Source organism: Oncorhynchus masou, chromosome 12 (genome assembly GCF_036934945.1).
Source record: "Oncorhynchus masou masou isolate Uvic2021 chromosome 12, UVic_Omas_1.1, whole genome shotgun sequence".
Taxonomy (NCBI): domain Eukaryota; kingdom Metazoa; phylum Chordata; class Actinopteri; order Salmoniformes; family Salmonidae; genus Oncorhynchus; species Oncorhynchus masou.
Window position 1 is genome coordinate 20,794,347 of NC_088223.1, and position 14,785 is coordinate 20,809,131.

At 41.3% G+C, this 14,785-nt stretch overlaps 1 protein-coding gene across 4 annotated transcripts in view; it reads left to right on the forward strand.

Moving 5' to 3' along the window:
• Positions 1-14,785, forward strand: part of LOC135549675 (alpha-catulin-like) — a 164,667-nt gene that overhangs the window by 132,197 nt on the left and 17,685 nt on the right. For all 4 annotated transcript variants that reach the window (XM_064979859.1, XM_064979862.1, XM_064979861.1 and 1 more), the window contains exons 15-16: positions 1,450-1,498; positions 2,081-2,137. In XM_064979859.1, the coding sequence (XP_064835931.1) occupies positions 1,450-1,498; positions 2,081-2,137 (106 nt within the window). The remainder of the gene's footprint in view (positions 1-1,449; positions 1,499-2,080; positions 2,138-14,785) is intronic.

The window sequence follows — 14,785 nt, forward strand, 5'->3', positions numbered from 1 at the left end:
TGACCACCAGCCAAGTAATGACCACCACTCAAGTATTGACCACCAGCCAGGTATTGACCACCAGCCAAGTAATGACCACCACTCAAGTATTGACCACCAGCCAAGTATTGACCACCAGGAATTTACCACCAGCCAGGTAATGACCACCCGCCAGGTATTGACCACTAGCCAGGTATTGACCACCAGCCAGGTATTGACCACCATCCAGGTATTGACCACCAGCCAGGTATTGACCACCTCTGTATGGATATAGAGGTAGAGGACACAGATGCCATCACAAATCTTGTTGATATGATGTGCATAGTCAATATACACTACATGGCCAAAAGTATGTGGATTTGGCTATTTCAGCCAGACCGTTAAGACAGGTGTATAAAATCAAGCACATAGCCATGCAATCTCCATAGACAAACATTGGCCATAGAATGGTCCGTACTGAAGAGCTCAGTGGCTTTCAACTTGGCACTGTCATAGGATGCCACCATTCCAACAAGTCAGTTAATCAAATACTGTATGTATCCTGCTAGAGCTGCCCCGGTCAACTGTAAGTGCTGTTATTGTGAAGTGGAAACATCTAGGAGCAACAACGGCTCACAGAATGCGACTGCCGAATGCTGAAGTGCGTAGCGCGTAAAAAATAATTTGTCCTCAGTTGCAACACTCACTACTGAGTTCCGAACTGCCTCTGGAAGCAACTTCAGCACAATAACTGTTCATCGGGAGCTTCATGAAATGGGTTTCCATGGCCGAACAGCCGCATACAAGCCTAAGATCACCATGCACAATGCCAAACGTCGGCTGGAGTGGTGTAAAACTCGCCGCCATTGGACTCTGGAGCTGTGGAAACGCATTTTCTGGAGTGATGAATCACACTCCACCATCTGGAAGTCCGACGGAAGAATCTGGGTTTGGCGGATGCCAGGAAAAGGCTACCTGCCCCAATGCATAGTGGCAACTGTTAATTGTTGTTGGGGGAGGAATAATGGTCTGGGGCAGTCCATGGTTTGGGCTATGGATGACAATGCCCCCGTGCACAAAGTGAGGTCCATACAGAAATGGTTTGTTGAGATCGGTGTGGAAGAACTTGACTGGCCTGCACACAACTACATTGAACACCTTTGGGATGAATTGGAACGCCGACCTGAGCCAGGCCTAGTCGTCCAAAATCAGTGCCCGACCTCACTAATGCTCTTGTTGCTGAATGGAAGCAAGTCCCTGCAGCAATGTTCCAATATCTAGTGGAAAGCCTTCCCAGAAGATTGGAGGCTTTTATAGCAGCAATTGGGGGACCAACTCCATATTAATGCCCATGATTTTGGAATGAGATGTTCAACGAGCCGGTATCCACATACTTTTGGTCATGTAGTGTGCTTCATCAGTTGTTATCATCAGGTAATATATAATTCACTCTGTTTCATTTTTCGTGCATTTCCTGTATCGATTGTGTAGGGGGGAGGGACTACTGAAGACAACCACGGATCTTTTCCATCAGGCTGAGGTAAAGTACTGTACATGCCCCCTGTTCTCCACTCATCCCTCTCCTCTCCCTTCATCCTCGTCTACTTCGTACAGGGCTTTAATTGAATCTGTCCCAGGTTCCATTAAGGACAACCACGTCCCTGGGAGAAGACAGAATCAATACTGTATTAAAAGGCCCAAGACAATAATTTGTCTGTGGTAACGAGAGGATGACTAGAGGAGCAGAGTGGCCTGCGCTTAATATAGAGAGGGAGCGGGAGAGGCAGAGAGAGAGAGGGACAGAGAGAGAGAGAGAGAGATCATAGAGACGCAACTATACTTTATATAACTCTACCCTTTCACACAGCAAAATGTAACCTGCAATTATCGTAATTGGCTGCTCACTGATCGGCTGATTGAAATGCACCTTTTGAATTTGAAAACCTACAGTGTGTGCTGGTCTTGTTCACATCCTCCCGGCTACTTACCATACAGCCATTGAGTGTAATTGACAATACTTGGCTGATAGATTTGCCAGACCAGTGTTCAGAATGTTCTGCCAGTGAAGTGAGTCATGCTTTTTGACTTCTCGTTCTCTTTTTCTCTCTTTCTCTTTCTGCAGGTGCTTTCTGAGGAGGGACTCCAGCTGTGTTCTTCACTACACACTTTCTCCACCCAGGTACACATGCACGCACGCAACCACACAAAAAACACACAGGCTCCGAGACCGCTTCTACCCGTAAGCCATAAGACTGCTAAATAGCCAGACAGCTAAATAATCAATTAATGGTACCCAGACTGCACTGACTCTATCTTGCATTGACCCTACGCACTCTCACTAGACTTTATATACACACCGTATACACACTCAGTCACACATACTACATTGACACGGCCCACACAAAACCCACACACATTCACGTACACTACATACGGACACACACACACACAAACACACATTCTTACACATTATCAAATCAAATGTATTTATATAGCCCTTCTTACATCAGCTGATATGTCAAATTGCTGTACAGAAAAACAGCCTAAAACCCCAAACAGCAAGCAATGCAGGTGTAGAAGCACAGTGGCTAGGAAAAACTCTCTAGAAAGGCCAAAACCTAGGAAGAAACCTAGAGAGGAACCAGGCATTGAGGGGTGGCCAGTCCTCTTCGGGCTGTGCCGGGTGGAGATTATAACAGAACATTGCCACGATGTTCAAATGTTCATAAATGACCAGCATGGTCAAATAATAATAATCACAGTAGTTGTCGAGGATGCAGCAAGTCAGCACCTCAGGACTAAATGTCAGTTGGCTTTTCATAGCCGATCATTAAGAGTATCTCTACCGCTCCTGCTGTCTCTAGAGAGTTGAAAACAGCAGGTCTGGGACAGGTAGCACGTCCAGTGAACAGGTCAGGGTTCCATAGCCGCAGGGAGACCAGTTGAAACTGGAGCAGCAGCACGGCCAGGTGGACTGAGGACAGCAAGGAGTCATCATGCCAGGTAGTCCTGAGGCATGGTTCTAGGGCTCAGGTCCTCCGAGAGAGAAAGAAAGAGAGAATTAGAGAGAGCATACTTAAATTCACACAGGACACCGGATAAGACAGGAGAAGTACTCCAGATATAACAAACTGAGCCTAGCCCCCCGACACATAAACTACTGCAGAATAAATATTGGAGGCTGAGACAGGAGGGGTCAGGAGACACTGTGGCCCCATCTGATGACAGCCCCGGACAGGGCCAAACAGGAAGGATATAATCCCACCCACTTTGCCAAAGCACAGCCCCTACACCACTAGAGGGATATCTTCAAACACCAACATACCATCCTGAGACAGGGCCGAGTATATCCCAATAAGATCTCCACCACGGCACAACCCAAGGGCGGGCACCAACCCAGACAGGAAGATCACGTCAGTGACTCAACCCACTCAAGTGATGCACCCCTCCTAGGGACAGCATGAGAGAGCACCAGTATGCCAGTGACTCAGCCCCTGTAATAGGGTTAGAGGCAGAGAATCACAATGGAGAGAGGGGAACCGGCCAGGCAGAGACAGCAAGGGCGTTTCGTTGCTCCAGAACCTTTCCGTTCACCTTCACACTCCTGGGCCAGACTACACTCAATCATATGACCTACTGAAGAGTTGAGACCGAGTCTGCATCTCTCACATGGGTAGGCAGACCATTCCATAAAAATGGAGCTCAATAGGAGAAGGCCCTGCCTCCAGCTGTTAGCTTAGAAATTCTAGGGACAATTAGGAGGCCTGTGTCTTGTGACCGTAGCGTACGTGTAGGTATGTACGGCAGGACCAAATCGGAAAGATAGGTAGGAGCAAGCCCATGTAATGCTTTGTAGGTTAGCAGTAAAACCTTGAAATCATCCCTTGCCTTAACAGGAATCCAGTGTAGGGAGGCTAGCACTGGAGTAATATGATACAAAATGTTGGTTCTAGTCAGGATTCTAGCAGTCGTATTTAGCACTAACTGAAGTTTATTTAGTGCTTTATCCGGGTAGCCGGAAAGTAGAGCATTGAAGTGGTCTAACCTAGAAGTAACAAAAGCATGGATTAATTTTTCTGCATCATTTTTGGACAGAAAGTTTCAGATTTTTTGCAATGTTACGTAGATGGAAAAAGCTGTCCTTGAAACAGTCTTGATATGTTCGTCAAAAGAGATAGATCAGGGTCCAGAGTAACGCTGAAGTCCTTCACAGTTTTATTTGAGACGACTGTATAACCATCAAGATTAATTGTCAGATTCAACAGAAGATCTCTTTGTTTCTTGGGACCTAGAACAAGCATCTTTGTTTTGTCCGGGTTTAAAAGTAGAAAGTTTGCAGCCGTCCACTTCCTTATGTCTGAAACACAGGCTTCCAGCGAGGGCAATTTTGGGGCTTCACCATGTTTCATTGAAATGTACAGCTGTGTGTCATCCGCATAGCAGTGAAAGTTAACATTATGTTTTCAAATTACATCCCCAAGAGGTAAAATATATAGTGAAAACAATAGTGGTCTTAAAACGGAACCTTGAGTAACACCGAAATGTACAGTTGATTTGTCAGAGGACAAACCATTCACAGAGACAAACTGATATCTTTCCGACAGATAAGATCTAAACAAGGCCAGAACTTGTCCTAAACCAGGCCAGACCAATTTGGGTTTCCAATCTCTCCAAAAGAATGTGGTGATCGATGTTATCAAAAGCAGCACTAAGGTCTAGGAGCACGAGGACAGATGCAGAGCCTCGGTCTGATTCCATTAAAAGGTAATTTACCACCTTCACAAGTGCAGTCTCAGCGCTATGATGGGGTCCAAAACCAGACCCTAGCATTTTGTATGCATTGTTTGTCTTCAGGAAGGCAGTGAGTTGCTGCGCAACAGCTTTTTCTAAAAAAATTGAGAGGAATGGAAGATTCGATATAGGCCGATAGTTTTTTATATTTTCTTGGTCAAGGTTTGGCTTTTTCAAGTTTATTATGTTCAACATAAGAGGGCCAAGCACAGGAAGCAGCTCTTTCAGTAGTTTAGTTGGAATAGGGTCCAGTATGCAGCTTGAAGGTTTAGAGGCCATGATTATTTTCATCATTGTGTCAAGAGATATAGTACTAAAACACTTGAGTATCTCTCTTGATCCTAGGTCCTGGCAGAGTTGTGCAGACTCAGGACAACTAAGCTTTGGAGGAATACGCAGATTTAAAGGGGAGTCCGTAATTTGCTCTCTCATGATCATGATCTTTTCCTCAAAGAAGTTCATGAATTTATTACTGCTGAAGTGAAAGCCATCCTCACTTGGGGAATGCTGCTTTTTAGGTAGCTTTGCGACAGTATCAAAAATACATTTCGGATTGTTCTTATTTTCCTAAATTAAGTTGGAAAAATAGGATGATCGAGCAGCAGTGAGGGCTCTTCGATATTGCACGGTACTGTTTTTCCAAGCTAGTCGGAAGACTTCCAGTTTTGGTGTGGCGCCATTTCCATTCCAATTTTCTCTGATATTTTCTGTATACCAGGGAACTAGTTTCTTATGACAAATGTTTTTAGTTTTCAGGGGTGTAACTGCATCTAGGGTATTGTGCAAGGTTAAATTGAGTTCCTCAGTTAGGTGGTTAACTGATTTTTGTCCTCTGACGTCCTTGGGTAGGCAGAGGGAGTCTGAAACGCCATCAAGGAATCTTTGTGTTGTCTGAGAATTTATAGCACGACTTTGGGGTCTGAGCAGATTATTTGTTGCGATTGCAAACGTAATAAAATGGTGGTCTGATAGTCCAGGACTATGAGGAAAAACATTAAGATCATTACACACACACATGCACACACTCACTTTTAGACTTGTCATTTGCTGCTGCTACTCTGTTCTTTTTTTTACTCCTATTATTATCTATCCTGATCCTGTCTCTTTACCCTGCCTTTAAGTACATATCTACCTCAACTACCTTATTATTATCTACCCTGAAGCCTAGTCCCTTTACCCTGCCTTTAAGTACATATCTACCTCAACTACCTTATTATTATCTATCCTGAAGCCTAGTCCCTTTACCCTGCCTTTAAGTACATATCTACCTCAAATACCTTATTATTATCTATCCTGATCCTGTCCCTTTACCCTGCCTTTAAGTACATATCTACCTCAACTACCTTATTATTATCTACCCTGAAGCCTAGTCCCTTTACCCTGCCTTTAAGTACATATCTACCTCAACTACCTTATTATTATCTATCCTGAAGCCTAGTCCCTTTACCCTGCCTTTAAGTACATATCTACCTCAACTACCTTATTATTATCTACCCTGATGACTAGTCACTTTACCCTGCCTTTAAGTACATATCTACCTCAACTACCTTATTATTATCTATCCTGATCCTGTCCCTTTACCCTGCCTTTAAGTACATATCTACCTCAACTACCTTATTATTATCTATCCAGAAGCCTAGTCCCTTTACCCTGCCTTTAAGTACATATCTACCTCAACTACCTTATTATTATCTATCCTGATCCTGTCCCTTTACCCTGCCTTTAAGTACATATCTACCTCAACTACCTTATTATTATCTACCCTGAAGCCTAGTCCCTTTACCCTGCCTTTATGTACATATCTACCTCAACTACCTTATTATTATCTATCCTGATCCTGTCCCTTTACCCTGCCTTTAAGTACATATCTACCTCAACTACCTTATTATTATCTACCCTGAAGCCTAGTCACTTTACCCTGCCTTTAAGTACATATCTACCTCAACTACCTTATTATTATCTATCCTGATCCTGTCCCTTTACCCTGCCTTTAAGTACATATCTACCTCAACTACCTTATTATTATCTACCCTGAAGCCTAGTCACTTTACCCTGCCTTTAAGTACATATCTACCTCAACTACCTTATTATTATCTATCCTGATCCTGTCCCTTTACCCTGCCTTTAAGTACATATCTACCTCAACTACCTTATTATTATCTACCCTGAAGCCTAGTCCCTTTACCCTGCCTTTATGTACATATCTACCTCAACTACCTTATTATTATCTATCCTGATCCTGTCCCTTTACCCTGCCTTTAAGTACATATCTACCTCAACTACCTTATTATTATCTACCCTGAAGCCTAGTCCCTTTACCCTGCCTTTATGTACATATCTACCTCAACTACCTTATTATTATCTACCCTGAAGCCTAGTCCCTTTACCCTGCCTTTAAGTACATATCTACCTCAACTACCTTATTATTATCTACCCTGAAGCCTAGTCCCTTTACCCTGCCTTTAAGTACATATCTACCTCAACTACCTTATTATTATCTACCCTGAAGCCTAGTCCCTTTACCCTGCCTTTAAGTACATATCTACCTCAACTACCTTATTATTATCTACCCTGAAGCCTAGTCCCTTTACCCTGCCTTTATGTACATATCTACCTCAACTACCTTATTATTATCTATCCTGATCCTGTCCCTTTACCCTGCCTTTAAGTACATATCTACCTCAACTACCTTATTATTATCTACCCTGAAGCCTAGTCACTTTACCCTGCCTTTAAGTACATATCTACCTCAACTACCTTATTATTATCTATCCTGATCCTGTCCCTTTACCCTGCCTTTAAGTACATATCTACCTCAACTACCTTATTATTATCTATCCTGATGACTAGTCCCTTTACCCTGCCTTTAAGTACATATCTACCTCAAATACCTTATTATTATCTATCCTGATCCTGTCCCTTTACCCTGCCTTTAAGTACATATCTACCTCAACTACCTTATTATTATCTACCCTGAAGCCTAGTCCCTTTACCCTGCCTTTATGTACATATCTACCTCAACTACCTTATTATTATCTATCCTGATCCTGTCCCTTTACCCTGCCTTTAAGTACATATCTACCTCAACTACCTTATTATTATCTACCCTGAAGCCTAGTCCCTTTACCCTGCCTTTATGTACATATCTACCTCAACTACCTTATTATTATCTACCCTGAAGCCTAGTCCCTTTACCCTGCCTTTAAGTACATATCTACCTCAACTACCTTATTATTATCTACCCTGAAGCCTAGTCCCTTTACCCTGCCTTTATGTACATATCTACCTCAACTACCTTATTATTATCTACCCTGAAGCCTAGTCCCTTTACCCTGCCTTTAAGTACATATCTACCTCAACTACCTTATTATTATCTATCCTGATCCTGTCCCTTTACCCTGCCTTTAAGTACATATCTACCTCAACTACCTTATTATTATCTACCCTGAAGCCTAGTCCCTTTACCCTGCCTTTAAGTACATATCTACCTCAACTACCTTATTATTATCTACCCTGAAGCCTAGTCACTTTACCCTGCCTTTAAGTACATATCTACCTCAACTACCTTATTATTATCTACCCTGAAGCCTAGTCCCTTTACCCTGCCTTTATGTACATATCTACCTCAACTACCGTATTATTATCTACCCTGAAGCCTAGTCCCTTTACCCTGCCTTTAAGTACATATCTACCTCAACTACCGTATTATTATCTATCCTGATCCTGTCCCTTTACCCTGCCTTTAAGTACATATCTACCTCAACTACCTTATTATTATCTACCCTGATCCTGTCCCTTTACCCTGCCTTTAAGTACATATCTACCTCAACTACCTTATTATTATCTACCCTGAAGCCTAGTCCCTTTACCCTGCCTTTAAGTACATATCTACCTCAACTACCTTATTATTATCTACCCTGAAGCCTAGTCCCTTTACCCTGCCTTTAAGTACATATCTACCTCAACTACCTTATTATTATCTACCCTGAAGCCTAGTCCCTTTACCCTGCCTTTAAGTACATATCTACCTCAACTACCTTATTATTATCTACCCTGAAGCCTAGTCCCTTTACCCTGCCTTTAAGTACATATCTACCTCAACTACCTTATTATTATCTACCCTGATCCTGTCCCTTTACCCTGCCTTTAAGTACATATCTACCTCAACTACCTTATTATTATCTACCCTGAAGCCTAGTCCCTTTACCCTGCCTTTAAGTACATATCTACCTCAACTACCTTATTATTATCTACCCTGAAGCCTAGTCCCTTTACCCTGCCTTTAAGTACATATCTACCTCAAATACCTTATTATTATCTACCCTGAAGCCTAGTCCCTTTACCCTGCCTTTAAGTACATATCTACCTCAACTACCTTATTATTATCTACCCTGAAGCCTAGTCCCTTTACCCTGCCTTTAAGTACATATCTACCTCAACTACCTTATTATTATCTACCCTGAAGCCTAGTCCCTTTACCCTGCCTTTAAGTACATATCTACCTCAACTACCTTATTATTATCTATCCTGATCCTGTCCCTTTACCCTGCCTTTAAGTACATATCTACCTCAACTACCTTATTATTATCTACCCTGATCCTGTCCCTTTACCCTGCCTTTAAGTACATATCTACCTCAACTACCTTATTATTATCTACCCTGAAGCCTAGTCCCTTTACCCTGCCTTTAAGTACATATCTACCTCAACTACCTTATTATTATCTACCCTGAAGCCTAGTCCCTTTACCCTGCCTTTAAGTACATATCTACCTCAACTACCTTATTATTATCTACCCTGAAGCCTAGTCCCTTTACCCTGCCTTTAAGTACATATCTACCTCAACTACCTTATTATTATCTATCCTGATCCTGTCCCTTTACCCTGCCTTTAAGTACATATCTACCTCAACTACCGTATTATTATCTACCCTGAAGCCTAGTCCCTTTACCCTGCCTTTAAGTACATATCTACCTCAACTACCTTATTATTATCTATCCTGATCCTGTCCCTTTACCCTGCCTTTAAGTACATATCTTCCTCAACTACCGTATTATTATCTACCCTGATACCTAGTCCCTTTACCCTGCCTTTAAGTACATATCTACCTCAACTACCTTATTATTATCTACCCTGAAGCCTAGTCCCTTTACCCTGCCTTTAAGTACATATCTACCTCAACTACCTTATTATTATCTATCCTGATCCTGTCCCTTTACCCTGCCTTTATGTATATATCTACCTCAAATACCTTATTATTATCTATCCTGATCCTGTCCCTTTACCCTGCCTTTAAGTACATATCTACCTCAACTACCTTATTATTATCTATCCAGAAGCCTAGTCCCTTTACCCTGCCTTTAAGTACATATCTACCTCAACTACCTTATTATTATCTACCCTGAAGCCTAGTCCCTTTACCCTGCCTTTATGTACATATCTACCTCAACTACCTTATTATTATCTACCCTGAAGCCTAGTCCCTTTACCCTGCCTTTAAGTACATATCTACCTCAACTACCTTATTATTATCTACCCTGAAGCCTAGTCCCTTTACCCTGCCTTTATGTACATATCTACCTCAACTACCTTATTATTATCTACCCTGAAGCCTAGTCCCTTTACCCTGCCTTTAAGTACATATCTACCTCAACTACCGTATTATTATCTATCCTGATCCTGTCCCTTTACCCTGCCTTTATGTACATATCTACCTCAACTACCTTATTATTATCTACCCTGAAGCCTAGTCCCTTTACCCTGCCTTTAAGTACATATCTACCTCAACTACCTTATTATTATCTACCCTGAAGCCTAGTCCCTTTACCCTGCCTTTATGTATATATCTACCTCAAATACCTTATTATTATCTACCCTGATCCTGTCCCTTTACCCTGCCTTTAAGTACATATCTACCTCAACTACCTTATTATTATCTACCCTGAAGCCTAGTCCCTTTACCCTGCCTTTAAGTACATATCTACCTCAACTACCTTATTATTATCTATCCTGATCCTGTCCCTTTACCCTGCCTTTAAGTACATATCTACCTCAACTACCTTATTATTATCTACCCTGAAGCCTAGTCCCTTTACCCTGCCTTTAAGTACATATCTACCTCAACTACCTTATTATTATCTATCCTGATCCTGTCCCTTTACCCTGCCTTTAAGTACATATCTACCTCAAATACCTTATTATTATCTATCCTGATCCTGTCCCTTTACCCTGCCTTTAAGTACATATCTACCTCAACTACCTTATTATTATCTACCCTGATCCTGTCCCTTTACCCTGCCTTTAAGTACATATCTACCTCAACTACCGTATTATTATCTACCCTGAAGCCTAGTCCCTTTACCCTGCCTTTAAGTACATATCTACCTCAACTACCTTATTATTATCTATCCTGATCCTGTCCCTTTACCCTGCCTTTAAGTACATATCTACCTCAACTACCTTATTATTATCTATCCTGATCCTGTCCCTTTACCCTGCCTTTAAGTACATATCTACCTCAACTACCTTATTATTATCTACCCTGATCCTGTCCCTTTACCCTGCCTTTAAGTACATATCTACCTCAACTACCGTATTATTATCTACCCTGAAGCCTAGTCCCTTTACCCTGCCTTTAAGTACATATCTACCTCAACTACCTTATTATTATCTACCCTGAAGCCTAGTCCCTTTACCCTGCCTTTAAGTACATATCTACCTCAACTACCTTATTATTATCTACCCTGAAGCCTAGTCCCTTTACCCTGCCTTTAAGTACATATCTACCTCAACTACCTTATTATTATCTACCCTGAAGCCTAGTCCCTTTACCCTGCCTTTAAGTACATATCTACCTCAACTACCTTATTATTATCTACCCTGAAGCCTAGTCCCTTTACCCTGCCTTTAAGTACATATCTACCTCAACTACCTTATTATTATCTACCCTGAAGCCTAGTCCCTTTACCCTGCCTTTAAGTACATATCTACCTCAACTACCTTATTATTATCTATCCTGATCCTGTCCCTTTACCCTGCCTTTAAGTACATATCTACCTCAACTACCGTATTATTATCTACCCTGAAGCCTAGTCCCTTTACCCTGCCTTTAAGTACATATCTACCTCAACTACCTTATTATTATCTATCCTGATCCTGTCCCTTTACCCTGCCTTTAAGTACATATCTTCCTCAACTACCGTATTATTATCTACCCTGATACCTAGTCCCTTTACCCTGCCTTTAAGTACATATCGACCTCAACTACCTTATTATTATCTACCCTGAAGCCTAGTCCCTTTACCCTGCCTTTAAGTACATATCTACCTCAAATACCTTATTATTATCTATCCTGATCCTGTCCCTTTACCCTGCCTTTAAGTACATATCTACCTCAACTACCTTATTATTATCTATCCAGAAGCCTAGTCCCTTTACCCTGCCTTTAAGTACATATCTACCTCAACTACCTTATTATTATCTACCCTGAAGCCTAGTCCCTTTACCCTGCCTTTATGTACATATCTACCTCAACTACCTTATTATTATCTACCCTGAAGCCTAGTCCCTTTACCCTGCCTTTAAGTACATATCTACCTCAACTACCGTATTATTATCTATCCTGATCCTGTCCCTTTACCCTGCCTTTATGTACATATCTACCTCAACTACCTTATTATTATCTACCCTGAAGCCTAGTCCCTTTACCCTGCCTTTAAGTACATATCTACCTCAACTACCTTATTATTATCTACCCTGAAGCCTAGTCCCTTTACCCTGCCTTTATGTATATATCTACCTCAAATACCTTATTATTATCTACCCTGATCCTGTCCCTTTACCCTGCCTTTAAGTACATATCTACCTCAACTACCTTATTATTATCTACCCTGAAGCCTAGTCCCTTTACCCTGCCTTTAAGTACATATCTACCTCAACTACCTTATTATTATCTATCCTGATCCTGTCCCTTTACCCTGCCTTTAAGTACATATCTACCTCAACTACCTTATTATTATCTACCCTGAAGCCTAGTCCCTTTACCCTGCCTTTAAGTACATATCTACCTCAACTACCTTATTATTATCTATCCTGATCCTGTCCCTTTACCCTGCCTTTAAGTACATATCTACCTCAAATACCTTATTATTATCTATCCTGATCCTGTCCCTTTACCCTGCCTTTAAGTACATATCTACCTCAACTACCTTATTATTATCTACCCTGATCCTGTCCCTTTACCCTGCCTTTAAGTACATATCTACCTCAACTACCGTATTATTATCTACCCTGAAGCCTAGTCCCTTTACCCTGCCTTTAAGTACATATCTACCTCAACTACCTTATTATTATCTATCCTGATCCTGTCCCTTTACCCTGCCTTTAAGTACATATCTACCTCAACTACCTTATTATTATCTATCCTGATCCTGTCCCTTTACCCTGCCTTTAAGTACATATCTACCTCAACTACCTTATTATTATCTACCCTGATCCTGTCCCTTTACCCTGCCTTTAAGTACATATCTACCTCAACTACCGTATTATTATCTACCCTGAAGCCTAGTCCCTTTACCCTGCCTTTAAGTACATATCTACCTCAACTACCTTATTATTATCTACCCTGAAGCCTAGTCCCTTTACCCTGCCTTTAAGTACATATCTACCTCAACTACCTTATTATTATCTACCCTGAAGCCTAGTCCCTTTACCCTGCCTTTAAGTACATATCTACCTCAACTACCTTATTATTATCTACCCTGAAGCCTAGTCCCTTTACCCTGCCTTTAAGTACATATCTACCTCAACTACCTTATTATTATCTACCCTGAAGCCTAGTCCCTTTACCCTGCCTTTAAGTACATATCTACCTCAACTACCTTATTATTATCTACCCTGAAGCCTAGTCCCTTTACCCTGCCTTTAAGTACATATCTACCTCAACTACCTTATTATTATCTATCCTGATCCTGTCCCTTTACCCTGCCTTTAAGTACATATCTACCTCAACTACCGTATTATTATCTACCCTGAAGCCTAGTCCCTTTACCCTGCCTTTAAGTACATATCTACCTCAACTACCTTATTATTATCTATCCTGATCCTGTCCCTTTACCCTGCCTTTAAGTACATATCTTCCTCAACTACCGTATTATTATCTACCCTGATACCTAGTCCCTTTACCCTGCCTTTAAGTACATATCGACCTCAACTACCTTATTATTATCTACCCTGAAGCCTAGTCCCTTTACCCTGCCTTTAAGTACATATCTACCTCAAATACCTTATTATTATCTATCCTGATCCTGTCCCTTTACCCTGCCTTTAAGTACATATCTACCTCAACTACCTTATTATTATCTATCCAGAAGCCTAGTCCCTTTACCCTGCCTTTAAGTACATATCTACCTCAACTACCTTATTATTATCTACCCTGAAGCCTAGTCCCTTTACCCTGCCTTTATGTACATATCTACCTCAACTACCTTATTATTATCTACCCTGAAGCCTAGTCCCTTTACCCTGCCTTTAAGTACATATCTACCTCAACTACCTTATTATTATCTACCCTGAAGCCTAGTCCCTTTACCCTGCCTTTATGTACATATCTACCTCAACTACCTTATTATTATCTACCCTGAAGCCTAGTCCCTTTACCCTGCCTTTAAGTACATATCTACCTCAACTACCGTATTATTATCTATCCTGATCCTGTCCCTTTACCCTGCCTTTAAGTACATATCTACCTCAACTACCTTATTATTATCTATCCTGATCCTGTCCCTTTACCCTGCCTTTATGTACATATCTACCTCAACTACCTTATTATTATCTACCCTGAAGCCTAGTCCCTTTACCCTGCCTTTAAGTACATATCTACCTCAACTACCTTATTATTATCTACCCTGAAGCCTAGTCCCTTTACCCTGCCTTTATGTATATATCTACCTCAAATACCTTATTATTATCTACCCTGATCCTGTCCCTTTACCCTGCCTTTAAGTACATATCTACCTCAACTACCTTATTATTATCTAC